Source organism: Anser anser, assembly GCF_964211835.1.
Source record: "Anser anser genome assembly, chromosome: 1".
In the NCBI taxonomy this organism is placed as follows: domain Eukaryota; kingdom Metazoa; phylum Chordata; class Aves; order Anseriformes; family Anatidae; genus Anser; species Anser anser.
Genome location: NC_139720.1, coordinates 3,176,898 through 3,201,296, shown reverse-complemented (window position 1 = coordinate 3,201,296; position 24,399 = coordinate 3,176,898). Strand labels below are relative to the sequence as shown.

The 24,399-nt window shown below is 45.1% G+C and overlaps 1 protein-coding gene across 5 annotated transcripts in view; it reads right to left on the bottom strand.

The window, feature by feature from the left end:
• Positions 1-1,232: 1,232 nt before the first annotated feature.
• Positions 1,233-24,399, bottom strand: part of PLXNA4 (plexin A4) — a 423,229-nt gene continuing 400,062 nt past the window's right edge. For all 5 annotated transcript variants that reach the window (XM_083813595.1, XM_083813603.1, XM_083813604.1 and 2 more), the window contains 4 exons: positions 22,725-22,894; positions 19,210-19,422; positions 8,721-8,871; positions 1,233-8,244 (listed from right to left, as the gene is read on the bottom strand). In XM_083813595.1, the coding sequence (XP_083669721.1) occupies positions 8,149-8,244; positions 8,721-8,871; positions 19,210-19,422; positions 22,725-22,894 (630 nt within the window). In that variant the 3' untranslated portion in view covers positions 1,233-8,148. The remainder of the gene's footprint in view (positions 8,245-8,720; positions 8,872-19,209; positions 19,423-22,724; positions 22,895-24,399) is intronic.

The window sequence follows — 24,399 nt, the reverse complement described above, 5'->3', positions numbered from 1 at the left end:
CTGTAGACCTGTGTCAAGGCAGCACAAACCCAGCCCATGCTTGGCCAAGCCCATCCTTAGTCCCGGGGAATGTAACTTCCTTCATTACAGATTACCCTTTGCAAAGCCGTTCAAAAGATGGCATCATAAGATAATAACCATGAGATAAGGGGACCAAAGTGGTTGGGGAGTAGCTGTGGGAAAGGGAAAATGGATTTTCACTTCTTGGTTTAAGCTGAGCTACCGAGAAATCGGAGTGTCCATCAGCTGCTCCTTGTTGTTCCCTGCCTCCTGGGAGGACAGCATGGGTAGGAGGCAGGGGAAGGAGGGAGGCTGCATTTCTCACTGCCTGGGGAGCCTCTTCAGCTCCGAACAAATCCTCTGAGACCATGCCTGGTGGTGAGAGGTCTACAGGTCTGCCCATGAAGGCATCTGGTCCTTGGAGAGGGATGTGTCTTCTGCCTCCAGCCAGAGCACACAGAGAACACATAGGGAAATACAATTTCTTTCTATTTCCATGGCCAACCATCAGTGCTGGAAGCAGAGCTCACCCCAGCAGTAGCCTCAGACCTGGCATGACATCCTGGAGAAAAGATGCAAGTAGGCTGGGTGTTTGGAAGCCCACCTAAGACTGCCTACATCTCTTCTAGGTTTCAAACCTAGTGTGATGCCTGCTACTCTGCTGTAGTGGCAAAGGCATCAGAGGCTGGTTCTCATCAAGGACTTTCTTTTCAAGGCCACAGGATTTGGTTCCTTTACTGGCATCCCCGACTTTAGCAGCTTGTCATCTGTCTTCAAAATGAACTCCTGAAGGCACCGCAAATGCAGATGGAAAGAAATAACCTTTGAAAAAAAAAAAGTTTCAAGCTTTTGTTTGAAAACAAACAAACAAACAAATCAAAAAATCCAATAATGAGTTCTTGTGTGAGCAAGGAAAGGAGAGATGGAGGGACAGAGGGAGTGAGGAAATAAGGGAGGTTCAAAGGAAGGAAGGAAGAGAGGGAGGGAAAGAAAGAAAAAGGGAAAGAAGGAGGAGTGGTGGCACACTTCAGCCAAGGCCAAAAGGCCAATAGGAGCCGACTCCTCGGAGTGCTAAGGAAGCTTCAGAAATGCATCGGGGATGGTGGAAGAGCCTGATCTTGGGCTCCTATGGCATGGATGTGGACTTACTTTAGGCACTTGCATGCTCTCCAGTAATTCCCCTTTGACTGAATTCCTTTTCTCTGGCTCCATTCAGCCACAGGAAGCAGCAATCAGAGCCCAGAGCATTTTTATTTCTTTATTTTTTTTTAATAAACTTTATTCTATATTACAAATATTTTTTTTTCCTTTTTTTCTTGTTCTGGACTGCAAAATAGGAATGCCTTATATTTACATACACAGGTATACAATTAATTATAACAAAGGTACAGAAGCTTTGCCTTTACCAAGTAACAACGGGATTCCAATTTAAATAGTACAGATTTTATTTATTTCTTTAACTAGGATCAATTCAAAAGAAAAATCAAACCAACAACAACAACAACCTAAAAAAAAAAAAAGGATCCCAACCTCCTTTCTAATGCTGTCTTGACATCTCTTTGAGGCTGTTAGTAACACTGTAGTGAAAGGATATGTCTTTACAATGATTTTGTACTTAAGGTGGAAGTTTTAGCAAAACAGAGAATAAGACTTCTGGGCTCATGTGTATGTCCAAGACACAGGGTCAGACACTAGGAAGGGCCTGTGTTGTGGCATTAAATAATCCAGTTGTCTCTTAATTTCTTGGGGAAAACGCTGGGAATATTTAGCTAGCACCTAATCTCTCTGCTTCCTTACCCCACTCTGGGCTGGAAAGTGGATTTTCTCCAGGGAATGGGGAAAGAGCAGGGAAGAAATTTTTAAGTAACACCAAGTTTCTTTCAGATACTTCAGAAAGGACTTCAAGCTCAGATGTGCCTTAATTTCCCCGACTGGTTCTTACGTTCCAGTCAATCTGGAAGTGAACAGCAGCCTCTCCTGCTCAGAAATACTGCCCTCAGATTCAGCCCACAGCAGCAAGAGAAGGGGATGCTGGAAGAGCCTAAACGTCCTCTTTCCCCGTTTTCCATAATCAGGTTCACTTCACTGAGCTTCCCTGCACACTGCTCTTAGTGTCTTTGAGGTGATCTGTTTCCAAGCAGAAAGAAATATTTGAGGTAAACTCTCCATTTTTAGAACAGAAGATTAACAAACAAACAAAAGAAGAGTAGCCAATGGACAAACAATGACGACAACAGAAATCACACATGTGACAGGTTGATTAGACTAAGCAGCTTTACATCCTCACTATTTTTTTTTTGGTGGTTTTATTCTTTCGAAGTGTAAATCTGTTTTCTTTTCTTTTTCTTTTCTTGCCCAGGACATCAATTATCCCCCACAGGACAACACAGAGGCGAAGGGACTCTGCACAGTGGCAGAGGTGAGGGAGAAACTGCAGCTCTCTCTGGACCCAACTGTACCCTGAAATGGGGACAAAGCAAGAAAATTTGGGTGGCGAACGACCAGTGATGTGGAGGTTGACTGGATTTATCAGTTGTCTGCTCCACAGCATACCAAATGGCAAGAGCTAGGACAGTCCAAGACCTCCATCTGCCCTGGAGGACCATTCTTTTACTACTCATCATGTACTCACAGAAAATAGTCCTGGCATCGCTGAGGTTATGCCAATACATCTTTATCCAGCAGCTGTCATAGTGAGGCCTCTGCCAACACAGAAACACGATTTACTGTGTAAATAATCAAAGCTCCCCAGCTTGCAGAAAGAACTCCATTCCTGGGCTCCCTATTCATCCCAGGAGAGGAGGTAACCAGGGCTTAGCAGAGTTTAGACAGCGTCACTGATTCAAGAGCTGGATTTTTGTACTGATTTGCTCATTCAAGGGTGGGAGATATATAAAATGGGGCTCCTGGCTACAATTCTTGGTGAGCCACTGAAAAAGAAAACACACCTGGTGCGAACAACATGCACATTTTTATGAGCATGAAAGACCTCTGACCAGGTTCTTCAGCTGCGTGCTGAACCAAGGAGAAGAGAGGACTAAAACCACCTTTTGGGGACTGATGGGGTTATAGTTAAGTGCTTATCTGGTCATGGCATCTTCCCCTATCAGCAGTGGCCACTGCTCACCTGGAAAACAACAGATTGCTATGGAGGAGCACTCTTGCACGCTAGATCCTACCCCAAGGAATCTGGGAAACAGGACCAGTTTTCCTCCTCTCTGTCATTCCTTTTACAGCAGCAAACCATTTCTCCAGGCTATCAGTTGCATCTGCTTCATGAGCTTCTACTAACTGATGGGGAGAGTGAAGCATGACTTGTTTTATCGATGCCGTGGTGATGTGAGGGAGGAGTTCTGGTCATCTCTAGTAGCCCAGGGTTGTCTTTTCGGTATGAGATGGTCCTTGGACTTGAGGGTCCTTTGTGGAGCCAGCTGGATGCCCCACTAAGAGGAGCCCTGGAACTCAGTCCTTTCAGGTTTCCAGACTTCCTTTGGAAGAGTCTTCCACACAATGGTAAATGGTATCTCCTCTCAAAGCTCTTCACATATTGTGGAAATACAGATCTGAATTTTGCATTTTGGCTTACTTTTAAACAATTTTGCTCTTGATACTATCTGATTTTTTTTTTTTCTTGGGTTGTTACATCATAGATATCCCAGAATTCAGCAGATGTATGATCTTTGTGTTCGGTGACTCAAAAGTGAGAGTAGCACCCAAACTCCTAACTTTCTTTTTATCAGCTTTCAATAGAGTTATTAAAAGTAATAATAATAATAATGTGATCTGCTTATCTTTTTCCCTCTAATGCGGACAATTCCCTGTGGGCTAATGCACAAGATCTGGAAACTTTGGTAATCATATCTCAATTAAAACAAATACCATCTCCAGTTCTGTTTGTAAATCCTCTTTACGTTATAATAATTATTTATGTTCTCCAGTGCTGAAGTGGCATGACAAGACAACTGCAGTAGTGAAGCTACCAAGCTACCACTGGAGAAAATTGGCTGAAGCCCTCTGACCCAATGGAACAAGGCTGTTGTATGCCATGATGACCAAACCATCAAATATATTCAGGGCAGAGTGAAGAGTAGGAAAAGAAGGACTGGTGTGTGTTAGGAGAGGAAGATGCCTTCGTGAGTCTACATTTCTCCTCTTCCCTAGTTCTCAAGTACTGTCTGTTCAAGTGCTACCAATCTCTAACACCTTCTTCCAGATAATACACAACTTTTCCCAAAATTCCATTTACCAAGAGTCTCAGTCTGAAAAAAACATGTGACACGATGGCATGATGGGTTATGCCTCAGCTCACTATGTCATTGATAGGTGAATACACTCATAAAGAGCATGTTGCATTGCAACATTACTGTTCACCTTTGTTCCTCAAATCCATCCTCCAATTCCCAGAGCAGACTCTGCAATGAAAAAATAATCTCAGCTCTTTCAGCAGAACGACAAGGAGTCTTCACATGTTCCATTTCCTTATTTCTGATGGTGCTGCAAGCGTCAGCATTCATTGTGTTGATTGTAATGTTTGAGAAAAAAAAATGCAAAAAACTCACAAAGATCAGCCTATCATCTGGTATGTTCTGAATATTAGGAACCTGTCTGTTGACTTCGAGGGACTTTGCCTCCTCTTCTCTCAGTGTAACTGGAAAAACAGTGTGAAATGCGACTCACACTGAGCACTTTTGGTCAACTGTGGAACAATGAGGAGTTGGGGGAAACAAGGCAAAAGAAGTGGAAAAAAACTCATTCACGTCGTGGTAGGGCTCATTCTTCTGTTTGTGTCATTGTTTTTAATTGTATTTTAATTGTACATGCAGTTAAAAAAATAGTTAGCTCAACAGGTGAGGCTGAGAAGAAAGATGCCAAGACCTCTCATAGACTGGGGGGGATGCTGGGACAGTGGATGGAAAGGGGAAGGACACCAAATGGGACAGGGGAGGAAGCCCACACACTGACATCACAATTCTGGCACATTTTTCCAAGTGAAAACCAAAACCAGCTCAAGCACCAAATCAAAAAAAAAAAAAAAAAAAAAACGAAGAAGGAAAAGAAAAAGGAAGAGGAGATGAAAGAGAATCAAAATATACATTTTCTTTCAAATCCTGGGGATGGGGGAGAGAAATGGGGACTTGGGAAGGGTTAAGATACCAATCTCATGGCACTTCCCATTTCCCCTAAGTGTTTCATTCTCAGTGTCTCTGAGGTGTTCAAGTTTTCCTTGAAATATATATATATATATTTTACAGCTGAAAAACTCCGTACCAGCAAGAAGAAATAAAACAGTGACAATGGAAAACAACAATAATAATAAAACAAAAACACAGCCCTGAAAACATCAAAAAGAAACAGGGTGAGTCCCAGATTTCCCCTGTGGTGTTCCTTTGACTTCAGTAACAGTGCAGGATTACACCAGTTCACTTTGATACTTTTTTTTTTTTTTTTTTTAACAGCTTCTTCTTCTTTTCATGTGCGCATGTCCAGGCAGTATAGCCCATCACTCATAACCACTTCCCTCCAAGCCAGCTATTTGTCCTCAGACTCCTACCATCCAGCTGTGAGTACAAGGCATGACAATAGGGTCCATATTTATCTCTTGTGGCACTTTGTTTGTCAAAACCTTTGGTTTCTTCCTTTTTTAATTTTTTTTTTCTTTTTATGTACTTATAAAAAATATTGTGTTTGTGTTGTTGTTGTAATTTCCTTACCGCTGGCTCTGGTGGGACTTCCACCCCACTTTCACAGCCATAATCAATGGATCTGGAACATGCGCCAACATTACAAAATGGGTCAACAAAACCACGGCAGAGCCAACCAAACCAAATCATCCCCATTGCGCAGGCCTCTTAAAAATGCTGAGATGTCCATAAGGTGCATGATGAGTCCGTCAGCTCAGCGATCAAACAGAAAGCAAGCAAAATCAAAAAGGAAATAACACGCACGCGCACACATATACACACGCACACGCACAAAATAATAATTAGAATCAAGAGAGAAATGTCTGGGGTTTTAAAACCAAGACGTGTCCCTAAGTTTTGCTGTTTCAACGTGAATCTTGTGATGTTCTCCCCGCACACGCACCAAATTTTGGACTGCTGTTCTTTACGTGGTTTTAGAAAGACTTGCTTATGTGTGTATCTGTTCAGCTGAACGCAACCTGCTTGCTAACTGACTGCTGTTTGCACCACAGCCCCCTTTACACACCCTCACGTGCCGTTGCTCTGAAGAGGTTCGGGTTTGCTAGCAAGAGGCATAATTAAAACCAAACACATTCGTTCCGTAATCAATTTACACACCCTGTCTTTACCCCTTCCGCCCTCCAGGTGCAAAGAAAATCCGGGCTGTGGCTCAGAGGATGGTGTAGGATGGATGAGGGTTAATTTTCCTTGGCATGAGGCCACTCCTCCACTTGCTAGTGGGCACCATTTATTCCTGGAGAGATGAACTCAGACCTCCGTGGCGTACCAGACACAAGGTTCTCCAGTTCCCCTGAGGCTCTGCAGGGCTGATTCTCCCACTGTGCTGAACTACAGTGTTAAACAGGCTGGCAGTTGTACAAAAAATAACCAGCCAAATGCCGAAGAGACGCGGGAGCTCATTCCTACTTGGTGGGCATTGAAACAGGTTGAGGTGTAGTTCTTCTGGAGGAGCTGAGCAGAGGAGAGAACAGGGTGATCGCCCACCCTTGTCCCGTGGTGACAGTGATCTCTGGAAGTGCAAAGAGAGAGCAAATCCTTCCCAGTCGGCAACTGTGCCTTCAGCAAGGCTTTGCTGGCTCCAGGAAAGGAAAAGAGCAAAGGCCAGGAGTTGGCACCAAAAGGCAAATGAGCTTACAGTCGGTCAGGGTTCTCCAGAATACATGCAGTTTGACTGGGAGTATCTAGATAGAAGAATATTTTGCAGTGTTTCATTTGGGTTTCCTCCAAGATTTCCTTCCAAGATGTGTGATGACATTTCCTCTCAGGAGTGGCGTTGAAGGAAGCTTCTGCCATCAGTCCTATGCACCACCTTGCTTCACGGCAAGCCCTTCGGTATCCTTCTGATATTCCACCACAAGAAAACAACAGCTTTGTTTCAGTTGAGGAAACAAAATGGAAAGAACAAACATCTTAAAAAAAATAAAAAATAATTAAAAAAAACACCCTCTAGCTGGTTTTTGAGGCCAAGCTCCTTGTCTGGAACAAACTGAGACTTGTGGCTCTTGCTTTCCAAGCTGAGGTGGGGACAAGGGAGATGCTGTGCTGTCCATTGCCAGAAGGAACAGAAACACCACCAACGGGATGCCACTGAGCAGAGAGAGCACTTTTTTGCCGCAGTGCTACGACCAACAGGACACAATGGGAAAGACGGAGGGGAACACAGGTCTCTTTGAAAAATAAGAATAACCATATGAAACACATGGGCGGGGGAGCGTCAGTCTCCTCCTCCCTTCTTGACCCTTCTCCTGCCCCGAGAGAGCAGCAACACCACTTTGCCCAGGCAGATGAGAGCCACAACGGTCCCACCGTGGATGGAGCTGTGGCATTTTGCGGGGAGCTTTGGGGTTCCTCTCCCAGTGGGGTTCCTATCAAGAGATAGAGTTGCAATGGCTCTGAAGGAGAGGGTCTTGATTTTCTCCTACCCTCCAGGATCCCGGCAGGCAGGCTGCCTTCCCCTTGGGGAGACTTTTCGTAATACTGAGTTCTTTTCCATGTCCACTCCAGAGGTTATATCCCTAGGAGGGCAGTTAAAGCAGCATGACAGAGGTGACCTCCCAGTTTCCCATCTGTAGAGTGATGATGCGATGTTGGGGGAGGGTTTTGTTGTTTTGCTTTGTTTTGTTTTATTTTATGGAATATTTTTTTTTCTCTAGGGCAAAGGCAGAGGGGAAGCTGTGAAAACAAGAGCTCCACCTGAATGTCTTGATGTCCCCAGAGCCGAGATTCCTCTGCAGTCTTTTTCTTTTAACCCCTGGGGATTTGTCGCTTTGTCCACAGATTTCGAAAGAGAAAGAAACGAGAGAGAGAAAGAGAGAAAGAGAGAGAGGAGCACTGTTCAGGTGACTCTGCTTACAGCCAATCAAAACTTGCACTTGGTAAAGATGATGATCTTGAGTGAGGCACGACTTGGTTTATCCCTCCCAGGGTGTCCCTGGCAGGACAGTTCTCAGCTGTCTATGCTCATGAGGGTTATGACTTGTTCAAGTTTGTAGGCAAGTTTCTGTTTGCCAGCCTGGTCGTCTTGATCAAGGGCTCCGAGAATCTGGAAAAAGAGAAAGAAAGAAAGAAAGAAGCGACGGGGCTCTTTTAAATTTATTTTCCAAAAAGACCGAGTCTGGAATCTTACAGCTGCAGATGAGGGTCAGTTTTCCCTACAGGTGGGCCCCAGACTTAGCTTAGATCACAGGTCAGTCAGCCAGCAGGGAATTACACAGGCGGTTTGGGCTTGATGTGACTAAATGCAAACCCCTACATTGCAACAGATCACGTGGTTTCTCATCTAGAAGATCAGTTATTTGGTAGATTTATTTATTTCATTGCCATACCACTTCAGATGTCCTAAGGCACCTCACCTGGTCTTCAACACCCATGCTGGTCACCCTTAGCTCCTTTGTCATGTTTGCTGGACCATTCTTGGATGCTTTAGGGTGTTGGTACTGTAAATGGCACTGGGCACATAAGCTTACACAACTTGTACACAACCTACACAACTTCTCCTCGCCCTTCCAAGGCTCTTACCTCCTCGCTGTACTTGCCAACGTAGGAGTATATCTCTGAGAGCGCACTCATAGTGTTGAACTCATTCATATGCATGCGAGACTGCTCAGCCAAATATGCATTCATGTCCTGGTCACTGATTGCTGGCATTTTGGCAATGTCTGAATAGTACCTGGAAGAGAGAATTACAGGTATTTCTTAAGGGGAAAGAGGAGTAAGTCAAAAACTAAACCCATAAAGAAAAAAGACACACTTAGCACTCTCAGGCTCAACGATATACCCTGCCATGCTCTTCTTTTACAACGAAGGAGATGACTTAGCCAAAACACAAATTAGACTGAACCGTTATTCTTGAATAACAGATGCATGTTGCAGTCAGTCAACCCTATTCTGAGACTGAAAACCCAAAGAGCATCCAGTAAACTTTTTCCATGCTGTCAATGAAATAGGCAGTACCTTTTGGTGCCAGATTCCTTTCTCAGGCATTCAAGGACACTGCCTCCAGTCCCATGGAGAAGTCCCACTGATCTTGCTGCCCTCTGAGTGTTCCAGATTTTGCTCCCATACACCAAAAGCCTTTTAGGCTTGCTTGTGCTCCCCAGACACTTACATCTGCATGTGTTTTGAGATCATCCACCTCCCCCACTCAGTCCAGTCTATCCCAGCAACTCCTGTGCTGCACAACACATCCTTTTTGTCTCAAATTTTAAGCTAGCCCCTTATCATAGTTTGTATCAATAAGATTCAATATCCTCATCCCCACTTTGGCTGGGGAAAAATCTGCTTCCCTTGAGTTCAGGAGGACTGGGGCTTTATCCACAGGACATGGAGACCCCAGAACCACTGCCCACGCATCAGATTTCATCAGCAGAGCAATGTCTCTTTAAGGAAGTTGCTATTTTCGATGTCCTTCGTCCCCTGGGTAAGGCAGGTCTTGGAGGACAAGGTTTACAGAAGGTAATCAGTCACTGTCACTCGCAGCTGTGCTCCGCTGTCAACTGGTTAATTAGACGCCATCATTTACATTTTTAATTTCTGCAATTTGACATTTTGTGCACAAGGAAAAAAAAAAAAAAAAAAGGAAAGAAAAAAAGCCCATAGCTGCAGCAATCCACAATTTTATAATTAGGAGGCAGAGGGGACGGGGAGCCAAAAGAGCTGACAGGTGTCCTGTAAACAGCACTGAGACACCTGCTGAGATGGAGGCTGTCTTCCACTGCAGAGAAATTGGATGCTGAAGTGCTGTATGATAAGGATCCTTCAGACATACAAGTGGGAAAATACTCTCTACGACTGAGCAGGATAGGCAGCTGTGGAAGTCTCCCGTGAAAAACAACACAGTGCAAGAGGGCTGGGAGGAAACTCCTTCACATCAGAAGGCTCCACCGTTGCTTCAGGCTGGTTTTGTGCCCCACAGTCCCATCCTCATTGCCGTGGGCTGGTCTCAGTTGTTACCCTGGTTTTGCAGACAGAAGGGTTGATGTAGCCCTCAAGAAAGGCACAGGAACCAGAGGTCCTTCTCCCTGCTCTGTGCATGGTCTTCCAGCCTGATTGCTTCCACATCTAGACTCTGGTTCATCACAACATCTCATGCAAACCTCAAATACTGTAAAGCATCTTCCAGTATGCTCAACATTATCTTCCTTCAAGGTACAAGCTTCTTGCCTTCTGGACTCAGGAAAAGCCCCAAATCCCAGCCTAATTCAGTCCCATGCTCTAATTATTGCCCAGTGATGAGTGGTCTGAGCTTGATTTTGCTTTATAAACTGCCTAACCCCCAAACACCCAAGAAACCCTGAACAGTTGTCTAGGAGGGAAGGAGCCATCTGGAAACCCCATGAGAACCTGTCCTACAGAACCACCTCCAGGAGGAGTTGGTGAGCAGGAAGAATAGATATTCCTCAGCCTTTGCCAGTCCCAGAAAACTCAAACTGCTCTCAGCATCAGCTGCTGGACAAAATCAAATGTATTCTGCATGCATTTCTGACAAGATAAAGTGTCAGGGACTGGTAGCATCCATGAGAATGCTGTTTCAGGTTCCTCAAGGCCAAAGCACATTGTTGTGGACCCAGGAGTCCACAACACAAGGTGTGCCTTGGCACCCAAAGGAATTTACATCCATGTGCAATAGCACATTTAATAGACTTGTGGGGAAAAAAAAAAAAAAAGAGCCTGCAATGCAGAGAAATGCATTGATTTATGGTGCCTGAGAAGAGCCCATGGAGAAGAGCCCAGCTCCTTATGAATATTGCATAGGCACCCTCCTGCTGGGTGAAATGAAAAGTGAAGGGGATTACATCACAACAGAAATAAATAAGGCTGGTGGAGGAAAGCAGCAGCCACTGTGCTCTGTTTGTCATTCTGGCTCTGAAAACCAGCTGAAATGCTCCTTCAAATGGTGATGGGAGAGGGGGTGAGGGGATGGGACCTTTTTAAAAGTGAAACATGGGCACAGATTGTCTGCTTCTCCAAATTTCTCCCGTCTCCCTTTCACTTGGTAGCACTGCTCTCCTGGGTCTGTGACTCACAAGGGTCTTGAAAGCTCCCCAGTCCTCCTCCCAGCTCTGCAGAAAGATGCTCCGAACAGCATGAAATTTCCATCTGAACAACAAAGAGCAATGCACGGTGCTCCCCTGGAGGGAAGATCAGGATGCGATGATCTGAATTTCAGGTCCTCCTGATCTCTCCAGCCATGACAAACTCTCAAGCTGTGATTTCAATGTGCTGGGTTCACAGGCCATCATCCGCTGCTATATATACCAAAGTGTCCCCGAGTCTGCCACATCACACACCTGAGCAGTCAGTTCCCGTTAAGACTGCAAAACAAGATACTGTGGAAGTGTGTTTGGGAAAAAAAAAATAAAAGGAAAAAAAAAAAAGAAAAAACATGTACCAGTAATCAAACCTGGCTGCTAACACAGGAAGAAGACATATAATCTTCCACCAGAACTCTGCGATGGGCAAATGACTTATTTATACAGAAGTGTTTCTAATGAAGCCATCATTCTGCTATCTCAAGAAATTATAAATGTGTATATTAAAGCATCCTGGCAGGGAGATGACAACATCCCTGCTGAGTCTTTATTTACCTTCTATTTGAGCCCGGATCCTCAGAGGTACTTAGGGCCTCTCTGCCATTTACATACCTCTAACGCCTTCAAAACCACCGTGAAGCTGTCACCAAACCCCAGAGGTCCTTGAATTTTCACTGCCAGCATTTGCAAGGCTGTCTGTGTGCTTGCTTGTGCCTTCGCCCTTGTGGCTGACAGCACTCACACTAAAGCTGAAATGTGAAGGAAGATGTTCTTTAACGCTGCTCCTGTGAGCACAACTAAGCTGATGGCCACCAGGTTGGGAAGGGAATTTAAAGAACATCCAGGTCCAACCCCCCTGCCATGGCAGGGACACCTCCCCCCAGCCCAGGCTGCCCCCAGCCCCATCCAGCCTGGCCTTGGGCACTGCCAGGGATGGGGCAGCCACAGCTCCTCTGGGCAGCCTGGGCCAGGGCCTCACTGCTCTCATGGTGAATAATGTCTTCCTTTAGATTAGATAATCTAAACTTTCCTTAAATCTAATCTAAACTTACCTTTTTTTAGTTTAAAACTGTTACCCCTTGTCCTGTCACTAAGTTCATTGATAAAGGACTAGAAACCAAAGTAGACAATGACTATTTGGTCAAAGGTGCACCAATTGCTGTCCTGATGCTGCAGATTTTCTCATTCTTCTGTACTCCAGTTTTGGTTAGCTTTTGTGGACCCTCACCCAGACGTTTCCAGGAGAGGCTTAGATACTGTATGGGGTTTATGTGGCAAGGATTTGGTGGGGGGGCTGCAGGGGTGGCCTCTGTGAGCAGAGTCCTGCAGCTGCCCCATGGCAGAGAGGAGCCAGGACCCGTGCTGGAGCAGTTTGCTCCTGATGGATGGACCCCGTGGTACGGAGCTGTGTGGGAGCAGTTCTTGAAGCCCCCGCAGGCTCAGTTCGGGAAGGACGGCATCCCGTGGGAGGGACCCCACAGGGAGCAGGGGCAGAGAGGGACCATGAAGGAGTGGCAGGGATGAAGCGTCAGGGACTGACCACAGCCCCCATTCCCCATTCCCCTGTGCTGCTCGGGGGGAGGATGTAGATAAGTGTGGATGGGTGGAAGGTGTTTTTAGTTTGCTTTTAGTTTCTCACTGTTTAGTCTGCTAGTGATAGGCAATAAATTATATTAATCTCCCTATGCTGAGTCTGTTTTGTCCATGATGCTAACTGTTAAATGATCTCCATGTCCTTTTCTCAACCTATGAACATTTTTTCATCATATTTTCTCCCCCTGTTCTTTTGTGAAGGGGGATTGAGACACTGGCGTGGTGGAGCTCAGCTTCACCAGAGCTTCTCCTGAATCACAGGGGGAGACCTTTTAACTCGAGGCTGCTTATCCTCTGATGTGCCAGGAAAATTTGTTCATCAGACATCAGAAGCAATGAAACCCTTCAGAAATTTGGGGGAATTTGTAACAACCTCCTCTGAAGCACATCAGCAACTCAAATGGATGATGGGAGGATTACTAGATCATAGGAGGTGACTTCATAGGTATCACTAGCACAGCAGCTCACCTCATCTTGGCTTGACCAGGAGAACCCGAGACCTTCCGCTGCCACCAACAGATAGGGAAGTATTGTGGCTGCACTGGTGTATAGTAATGATCCCTTTTAGCCTCAGTTCCTCTTCCTTAAACATCCTCAACTTTCCCTGGGAAGTTCTTGTTTTGTTTTTTGTTTTGTTTTGTTTTGTTTATTTTGTTTTGTTTTCCTAAGGAAGCAATACAACAGTGACCTGGGAATACATCTTGCCCTCTCTTTAGGCAAGGGGCAGGGTGAATGCTCATCTTCATTACCAGCCATGCAAGGCTCCTTAGTGGGGCTGTTTCACAAGAATAACTGTGCCTGCTGCCACTCAGCAACTCATTAACTCATCAAAAGGGAAGAGAAAAGCTGTGCTGCCAATGCTTCCTCTCCAGTCTGAAATTTTCCAGCACAGGCCATGGTTTAGGCAGCTTAGCATGGAGCTAATTGCCTTCCAAAAGATCTTTTTGTCATGGCTGTTGTTGTGCCGTCCTGGGTTGGGACTGCACTCATTAATAATCTTTTTAGCATATGAAAAGCTTGTAACGAATCCATGTGCTGCAGACGGCAGACGCAATTACAGCAATAACATAATTAGTGTTATGCAATAGCCGGCTGTATCCGGACCACTGAAGGAGGAAGAAACGTATGGAAGGGATGCAGGGGACTGCTACAGCAGGGAAGGGCTGAAGGGAAGCTTGGGAACATCCTAGCGGCCAGCTCTTTCATGAGATGAAGTGAAGCAGTGCAAGGACACGTTGTTGGTTCCTCTGTTGGCAGGGCAAGGCAGTTTTAGTTTGCTGGGAGGCATCTGAGCTGCACCTTCCGTGTTTGTGCTGATTCAGCTACAGGAGCCACAGGACCGCGTTACTCCAGATCGATCCCATTTCACAGAAAGGTTCGAGGCCAAGCTGCTGGACACTAATTGGACTTTGGCATGAACAGCATGACAGCTAGGCAAAAGGATTTTACTTTTGCATGTGCATGGCTTTTCCTGCAGTTTTTTTGTCTCAGAATAAACGGCAGAGGATGGGTGGGCTGCACTGAGTCAATGGCTGAAGAATGAATCGGTGCACAGGTAGTTTTCCTGTGAGAAGAAACTGTCCATCATCGTCTCAGTGCAGAGGCTGCAAGGGTCTGAGGTTGTACCCTCTGAGCACAGACACGTTTTCATCTTTGCTGCTGAAAACTGCACTGTGTGAGAGCAGCGTGTTACTGCAGTAAGAAAATATCAGGGGTATTTTCGAGACAAAAAGTAGGGGAAGACAGGTGAACAGCCTTCAGGCACAACAAAAGCTGCTGCAGAGAGGCAGGGAACAAGCTGCACCCCATGGCCCTGGGGATGCAATGAGATCCACAGGCGTTAACTAAAGCCAGGGAGATTTCTGGCTGACCATCAGGGAAAACATTCAGATTGGAAGGAAAGGGGAGCACAGCAATGGATTGCCCGAGGAAAGCAGAGGCTCAGTTGTGGGAGGACTTTAAGAAAACATCTGTCAGGAAGGCTTGAGACAGAGCTGATCCGGCCCTGAGGCAGGAGCCAGGCATGTTGACCTCTCGAGGCCTCTTCCAGCACCACGTTTTATTATCTCTACTGACAACACCCTCTCCCCTTGACCCTTGGCATGCTGTATCGTGAGCCCTCTTTCTCTCAGGGAAAGGAGATGAAGAAAAGTGCATTTTTGAAAGTACAGCCAGGATTTCCACCTGTCATTTGATGCTCTCTTCTAAAGCCCTTGGAGTTAAAAGGTCACCCCAATGTACCTGCTAAAAACCTCACTAACTTACAATGTTGGGATGTGCGCAGTGTATAGCCTTTATTGTACTAAACCAGTACATTTTGTCTTTGTCTTTAAAAGTAGCTGTAAAATGGCCAACAGAAAGCACAACCACTGTATTGGAGGACACCATCTATTGACTGCAGAGCCCTGATACCACAGGCTGACAAGAGATGTAGGTTTTAGATGCCGAATGGAGACGGACTATCCGTTTTGTGTCGTCCAGACACACTCTCACAATTTTCTAACAAGCTGAAGACCTTGACGCCAAATGGTTAACACCACGCAAACCATGGTTGCTTAAAGGAAAGGAAGGAGAAGGCATCACAAACCCAGGCTCTGGGCTGCAGTAGCTAGGGTAGGTAGTATTTGTGCTCAGGTTAACAATAAACTGCAGATGTTATAATTCTGAACTCCATGGATGAAGTCACTTTAAATGTCCTTTAGTCTGAAACCTGTCAAACCTATCAAGCCTATTTTGAACATTCTTGACTGGAAGATTCTCAAAGTCTTAATAATATTTGCTATGTCTCCTCTGACTTCCAGCTTTTCTTTAAGGGGCTATTTTTAAGGCACATTAAGCAGCCAGAGCATGTCCGAGTACCCACAGGGATGAGAAAAAAGCATTAGCTCCTCTCCTAGCAGCACTGCAGGTATTTTGGGCACACCTGTGCAATGGAAACTCTCTTTGGCTTCTGCTTTTTGTCCTCTGCCCCTGTTCAGTCTCCCACATTCCTGCCTCCATGCCAGGCTTCGGTAGAGAAACATCGTATTGGTTGTGATGCAGGCAATTAAACGGTGTTAATGAAGTTCAAACAAGTGTTATCATAAGCCTGGCAACATGGAGAGAAATGAAAGGTCAGCCACAGCCCTTTGTCATCTTTTCAGTGTGGTGCCGAATGCTAATGAGAGAGCCCCAATTAGAACCGGCTCCCCTTTGTATTGCTTGAGGATTGCATCAAATGCTCCCAAGTTCTCCAGATTTCTAGGCTCAAAGGGGACATTTGAAGTAAACTTGAAAAGATGCAGATCTGAAGCTGCTCTAATGTAAATTCAGCAAAGCCTATAGAGTTTCACTAACAGAAGTCAAATGAGAATCTGGTCTATCATTCCCATTCTTTTCCTCTTCTTTCAGTAGACCAGATTACGATATTTGAAAAGCTGCCACCTTGTTTTAGGACCACAAACTGACTCTTCGTGGCTTCAACAAAAGCCAAATAGCCTGTTCCCATTCCTGGGTTAATTCTTCTGCCTCTGTCAGGCCTCATCTTCTGCCGCAGGAATCCCAAGTTGTGGCTGTGTGCAGGTACTTTTTAGTCATGTGTTTTCACAGTGAAAGAGCCCTGACTGTGTATTTGAATGTTGAACTTGGTTTTTGCAAAAGTCAGGATGTCTCAGTGGGTTTGCTTCAGCAGGCAGAGTCCAGCTCTGGTCCCAACAGCATTTAAAAAAAAAAAAAAAACAAAAAATAAAATTCAATTAAAAAAAAATCAAACTCCTATTAACTACTGTGTAAAGAAAGACCATTGGTGAGGCCAGAAACTGCATCTATGCCCTTTCCAACTCTGAAGAGCTGGAGAGTTTCACAGTTTCATTCTGAAAAGTTGGAAATCTATTTTTTCTTGAATTGGAGGTACGTACTGTCACCCATGCCTGCTTCTTTCTCTGCTACTTCTTATGTCAAGATAATCCCCAACATTGAGTTTTGTGAGTCCTAAAGGCACACTCCACACTGAGAAACCAATAGTTACAAAAGGACTGCTTGGAGCAGCCCAGCTCAGGTACTATCTCAACAAGCACGTTAAAAGAGAGGAGTTGGCTTTTACTCTGGAGTGCCTTCAAGTAGGGTTACAAACCACCACTGACTAATTGCCCTCTTACAGATTCTTCTTCATCAAAGGAGATCATTTGATTTCAGGTTCTTCTGATTTACTCAACCACTTCTTAAACTCTCCAACAGAAAATCTTTTTATCTTATGATTCAGTCTTTGAAGAAGTCGTAGTGGTCTTGAATGATGCTGTCTCCAGCTGACGTTGACTACAGAAATAAGTCAAACCAGTACTGGAAGCCATTGGAGTTGGAATAACTCCCTCAAAGTACAGTTGCAGAATGGAGAAAAGGAACTCATTAACTCAGAGTAGAATTGAAATTATATTCTGTTCATCTTTAATAAGTTTTTCTTTGATCTGCAACAGCATCCAGGTGCCTTGAGTCAGTGGCATTGACACATGAAAGTATTAATAGGGCAGAAGTTCTAACCATATTCTAAACCCCGCCATCTCCCCTTGGGCTTCAGTTCAAACTTTCAGACATCAGTACAGATAATAACTCAGCACATGCTGGGCCCACAAATCCAGTGTTCTTTACTAGCAGCAGGAGGTGTTATGTACCTCGTTTGTTGTTCAGGAAAATTTCCAGGGAAATGCAATACGTATTGCTGAAGATCACTGGGCAAACAGATTGAGCTCCAAAAAATTTTAAAGTGAAATCAATACTGGAAAAATAAATTTAAAACAAACAAACACACACAAAACAAACAAACAGAAAACCCTGCCACTTTCTGTTTATCCAGAAAAAAAAAAAAGGCTTTGCATGAGGAAATACCCTGTTCTTCACCCATGTACCTCAGTTCATCACTCAAATGTGCCATCTCCAAAGGTATAAAATCAGGGACATATGTAAGAAACTACCCACCAACCAGAAACACTTCACAGGTTGCTAAATAGTCTCTGTAGTATGATGCCATTGGGTCACTGTTAGTGCAAATTTATGGTTTCTAAATAAATTTCAAACATTTCTTTCCCCCTATCCAGGTCAATCCAGCAATCAACCTCAATACATACTAAGAAACTTGGACACAGTACCAGAAGTAGGTCATAATTAAGCAAGGTAGCTCATAAGAGCCTTACAGGTTGCCTAGAAACGACATTTGCAGACGTGTTTAACCACATCTAAAAATAATTGTCCGGACAAATCAGAGACCAATGGGAGCATTATTGTAAAAATTTCACCTCATGCTGACTAGGGTACAGAGCTCTTTGATCAGCTGTGCTCTGCTTTCACAGAATGAGAGAAAACCTTCTCCACCAAAGGAAATAGGCTGGTTTACAGCACAGTATGCCTACAGCAGCAGAGGTCTTATATCACCTGCATGATGTGGTATCAATTTCAGACAGTGCCTATGAAGTCATCCAGACAAATCATTGCTGAAAACTGGATGCCGTTGTGCAGAAATGATCTGTAAGATAAACCCATTATTGTATTTACAGAGCAGCAATCACTCTCCAGCTGTGCAGTTCCCAAACCTGTCCATAATACCAGGCAAATGTGGCATGTTGGAAAACAAAGCACAGATCAACTTCTACAAGGCTTGCTCCAGCAGACAACATCCTGTTGAGTGGAGTACAAGATGTGCTATAGTTTATCCTGTGGAAAATCTTAGGGAAAATGAAGCCCCTGTGTATTGCAGGAATACTTGCCTTAGTTGTATTTCCCGTAGAGTAGATCTGTCAGACCCTGCCCTTCTGTGCAGTAGTTTCTACAGGTTCTTGCAGATGTGGATAAAATGTTTAGAAAGACCTCTGACCTTTCAGAAAGTACCTGCAGAGGTTCAGTCATCAGCCTGTGAACCCTATGGCATCTCATCCAAAGCACAGAACAGCTGCCATGGAAAGCTACTGAACTCAAAGTAAGGGACGATAATTGTGTGATGCATGGGGTGCAGGCAGTGTAGGAACTCACAACAATGCTGGGAGAAATTAACCACTTCTTCTGGTCTGTGTGGGATGGCTGAGAAGCCCATGTAGCTCACACGGCTCAGGCATAGTCACCTCCCCTTCCTTCCTCCACCTTTCTCTCTTTCAACAGTTTCTCCTCAAGAGATGATGGCATCAAATGACGGCAAACACCTTCAGTTCACACCTCTAATTAAATTTCTACCTCTGTTGTAAGGCACGTGGGAATAAATGTCTATCAGAGAGCTTTCTACTTGGGCAATAATCAAAGAGAAAAAGCCCAGAAGCAGCTACCAAAAGCAATATTAAGGATACCACTTACCTCCATCCATGAAGCAGGGCCTCATTTTACCACTTGCTTATTCCATTCCTGTTTCTAGAGCTAAAACTCACCTTTCCACCCAATTCTTGTAGCTGGGGATATCCTTGGCATAGAGAAGCTTGTTGGAGGGGGAGTCTTTGCCCAGACGGTGTTCTGAGGTTGAACAGGAGTCCATGAACGTCTGAGCCACTACAGAGAGGCAGGCGTCTGTGATGCTGTTCTTGTGGATGTCGAAGACAAACTGGGGGTTCTTGATCATGTTCACCCAGAACCGTAATGGCAAGCTGCAAGAGGGGTGGAAGAGGTGAGTCAGTAATTGCATGGTTCAAAAGCTTTGTCTTATGGTATTACGATGTTGACTGGTGGATAGGAATCAAACATCCAGGCATGGAGAGAGGGATTCTGGAATAAGTTTCAATTTTGTCATTTATTTCCAATAAATTCCTCCCCTGCAGGGCTCTTGAGATGGTGGTGGAGTCACCTCAGGAATTAGCTTTGTCTCTGTAAGCCTTGCAGACCAGATTTTGTCACTCCTAATGTCAATGTCATTTTACTGGAGTTGCACATAAATTAATGAGATTATATTAATGAAAGTAGAAATTATATTAATGAAAGTAGAATTGAGATGATGAAAATACCTCCTAACTTCTCTATGGTAGGGTGCAAATGTAAGCCACTGTTAGCTAATAGATAGACATTGCATTCAACTTATGGTAAACACTAGGCATTGGTACACTTGGCTTTTGGCCTCATAGTAAATCCAGGGCAAGAAAAGGTAGGTACAACTGTCAGGCTGTCAGGCTGAGCCTGGGAGTGTTAATGGCAGGTATTTTGTGCTGTGCATGCCATGTATTGTCATGCTGCACAGCTCAAGCCCAAGCCCCTGTATGATCCTAGCACATTCTGCACGAAGCAGACTCCATGTGACAGAGAAAACCCTGTTGCCTCAAGGAGAAAAAAATAGGAATGGGGAACAAGTGTTGCAAACTTTGAAATGAAAATTTGTCTGTGGAAATGCTATTCCAATTGCAATTCAAAAGCCTTCCTCCCTCCCCACCCCTTATACTCAAAAGAGCTGTTCATTTGTGTGAGATGTCCTGAAGTATCTACATCCAGCCTTTGCCTCAAGCCTTTTTTTTTTTTTCTTTTGTGTCAGGGCAAAGACATTCATATGACTGTGGCCTAGGAGCTGAGATGTGTCACGGATACCAGAGTCCAGTTGTCTCTCTGTTTTCCTGCCAGGCAGACTGTTAATCCTACCATCAGTGTCCGTACCTTCCCAAGAAGGTTATTCTTCAGTTTAAAAAAAAAAAAAAATCACCTTATGTTTAGGCTAAATTCCTCAGTTTATCCAATTTTCTCATTACCCTTACGTGTGTACAGCACCATAAACAATCCATACCTACGTCTGGTGCCTTTCAGGTCACAGCAGGCATTTTAGCATGTCCTCACTAAGAGACGGTACCATATTTTTCTAAACAAATTGTGTTACCCTCAGCCAACAAAATCATGGACCAAAAGTAAGGAAAGCCTCACACAGATATTCTTATCAGCCAAACAACATCCTTTAGGGAAGGGGCAGAAGTTCAGGAGTGGGAGATGCTGGCAATGAGACCTGATGTGAGGAGTGGGAAGGAAGCTTTTTAGGTTGGGAGTGGAGGTTCATCTGCTGGGGGAAGAGGTGGATGAGTGAAGAACTTCTTCTGTAGTTGTTTGGATGGTAAGGACAGCCACAGCGAGCACAAGCACAGGCTGCATGTATGCAGAGCTGTGGGGACGGGCTTGGGGGACGATATCCCTAGCTGGGAATAATGAAGCCCATGATGTGACTTGGAGTTAATTTAATCTGATTGAAAAGATTTCTTCATACTGCCCCTGATCCCCCCCTGCAACACATACAGACTCTGCCTTTGTCCCTCCCCCCTTAAGTAAACCTCTTGCTCATTTAGTCTGAGTGGCTGCAATCAGCCTTAGATTAGTGCCGCAGATAATGTTAATAATATGCTAATGTTTCATTAGTTGAAAGCCTCTTTGGTGCATGGGGTTTCTTTTTTTATGTCACTGCACTGTGACGATCTGCCATCAGCATGGCTGGTAAAAGGAAAAAATGCATGAGCTGGGAGCCCCATGGCTCTCCTCTGCTGTTCCTTTTATAGTCCCTGTATTTGCACAGGGAAAGGGGAGGGAGCGATTCCCCAGGGGTCTCTTTCCAACAGGGAGACTCAGCAGAGAGGTGCTGCAAAGATCTTTTCTCTTCACCAATCCTGGCTTTTCCCTGCTGTCCCATTACGTGTACAAAGAGGGACCACTGCCTGGCAGCTAGAGCAGGGGGTTGATGTCAGCCTTTGTCACTCACTCAGAAGGGGATTCGCATCCAACTTCAGGCCCTTTAAGTACTTAATACCTTTTAAGACTCTCTAAGGTATCTCTTCTGGCCCCCAGCTGCCAGCCCAGGCGGGCACAAGTCTCCTGTGGGTGTGCACATTCCCTGTGGTACACCTTAAAACATCGTATAAAAAAATGGCTCTAGACGCCTCTCTGGGCAACCAAAAGGAGCTCCAGGCCCCCACTGACTACAGTGGGAGTTCAAATTCCCTTTGCAGATGAAGACAGCAATGCTGAATCCTCTCCCATGAATCCCCAGAGATCCCTATGGGCCTGCACGCTACAGCAATTAAATACTTGACAATTTTTCCTCCTATATCCTCACGAGGTCCCTCAGAAATATTAGCATCTCCATGCAATACTGGGATCTATAGCCAAAGTACTCCATCCTTGATAGCACCCTATAGATTCTGGGTACATCTGACTTCTCCATCAGCCTGGGATGATTGAACCTGCCATGATGAACCCCATGCCAGCTTCCTCAGTTTCCCTAGCATCTAGAATCCTAGAATCATTAAGGATGGAAAAGACCTCCAAGATCATCTGGTCCAACCATCACCCTACCACCAGTGTCACCCACTAAACCATGTCCCTAAGCACCACGTCCAACCTTTCTTTGAACACCCCCAGGGATGGTGACTCCACCACCTCCCTGGGCAACCCGTCCCAGTGCCTGACTGCTCTTTCTGAGAAGAAATGTCTCCTCATTTCCAACCTGAACCTCCCCTGGTGCCACTTGAGGCCATTCCCTCTGGCCCTATCACTAGTTATCTGTGAGAAGAGGCCGACCCCCAGCTCCCCACACCTTCCTTTCAGGTAGTTGTAGAGAGCAGTGAGGTCTGCCCTGAGCCTCCTCTTCTCCAGACTAAACAACCCCAATGCCCTCAGCCACTCCCCATAGGACTTGTATTCCAGGCCCTTCACCAGCTTCGTTGCCCTTCTCCGGACACGCTCCAGGGCCTCGATGTCCTTCTTGTAGTGAGGGGCCAAAACTGAACACAGCACTCAAGGTGCGGCCTCACCAGAGCTGAGTACAAGGGGAGAATCACCTCCCTGGTCCTGCTGGCTACACTATTCCTGATACAAGCCAGGATGCCCTTGGCCTTCTTGGATCCCAAATCTAGATCCCAAATCATACGTCCATCTCTTCCCCTTCCAGTCCAGGACTTGGTACCAGGCTGCACTGGTCTGTCCCACTCACCAGTTGCTCTTCCAGGTATGCCGCACGTGGGGGTCATGGATGTTGTGCTTGTCAGCCTGCTCATCCAGGAAGTCGAACATGTATTTGATGGCCAGGGGAAGCGCACTGCCACGGTGAGCAGTGCTGAAGATGGTCTCAAAGAGGTCGTCTACAAATTTCTGGAGAGTGCCCTGTTGGGAGAAGGAGAGAAGAATGTGAGATGCTAAGTAGGAAGAGGATGATGAATTATGGCATCCCACTGAAAATAGAGTATATCTGTAAAACAGGCTCAGGAAATATATTGAAAAGCAGGAGCCACTTAACAGCTTTTAAATGTGACATGAGTTGAAATTTCAACCCAGATGTCTTTAAGCAGACATCTGCATCTTCATAATATCCATTACTTATGTTTAACAGCTGAATGGGGTAGGTCAAGATATTACCTGTCCTCTCTGTTACTAGCACTCAGGGAGGGAGGCTGAGATGTAGTGGGATACCTCTCCCCATCTCAGGTATATGGTGATGGGATGGTGCTCGTCTGTTCCCACTGAAATTTCTCTCCCCTGCATCCTATACTCGACTGCTTTGGTGCAGCCAAAAAATAGCCATTTTCTATGCTGGTTTTCATCCAGGGCCTGTTCTTAAGCTAAGAATAGAAGTCAGATGAATGTAGAGGAGAACAGAAAGTGTCATTGGGACAAATAGGACAACAGTGACTGGAGAAGGTGGCTGTCCTGTATGTGTAAGTAGCATAATAAATAACAAGAATTTCATCTTAATTCCAGTAGGCCTCCTTGTTTTTTACTACCCATCTTCATGGGACCAAGACAAGCCCTAGGAGCAATATTTGAACGGGTCAAGTACTGCTCTGCAGACCTAATGCCCACTGCAGAGATTGGAGCGGTGTCCTTAGGCTCCTCTGGGAGGAGAACTCCAGATCCAGAAGAACCACCCTGGCCAGATGATGAGGACAGTTGACCTTCAGTGACGATGTGAAGAGCTGGAATATCAAAGGGTGACCAGGCCTGGACAAGGGGGTTGCTGAGGAGCTGTGGTAACTTGTAAAGCCTTACCCTGTCACCAGAGCTGCACAGGCACTTACATGTAAACAAACCATATGGTTGCTAAAATTACCAAAAATCAATCAAACCTCCAATAAACATTTCCTGATACACAGATTTTTCTCAGCTGAAAAATAAAAGCCTTCCCTTTCTCTGCAGACCCAAGAAAGAAATTCCTCCTTACTAGAAATGAAGCACCAGGTTCCACCAGAGCGACACAAGTTTACATAGCGCTAACAAATACTTAATTAGAAAGCTGGTGTCTCTTGCTGATTCACCACTTGATTTATTCTTTGGGAAACAAACAGAGGTGCCTTTTGCTTGTGTGAACTCCTACAGGGTGAATAATCCCTGCAGTATGTCTGACTCAGAAAGGGCCCCTGAGGAGAAATCTTGTTGGTCTGACATGGAAGAACTTGCCCTCAGGTTCAGTTTCTGGAGGGAATTAGTTCTCTACATGCTCACCCACACAAATACAAAGAAAACCTCTGAGGCTTTTAGGCAAGAGACTCCAGGTCTCAGAGGTCAGGGATTTAACAGAATAAAAATCATTGTCAGTTTAACTAAGTATTCCCTGGGATTCTATTACTAGCAATTGGTCTCTCTCCTCTTTCCTCCCCCCTAAAATGGTCATG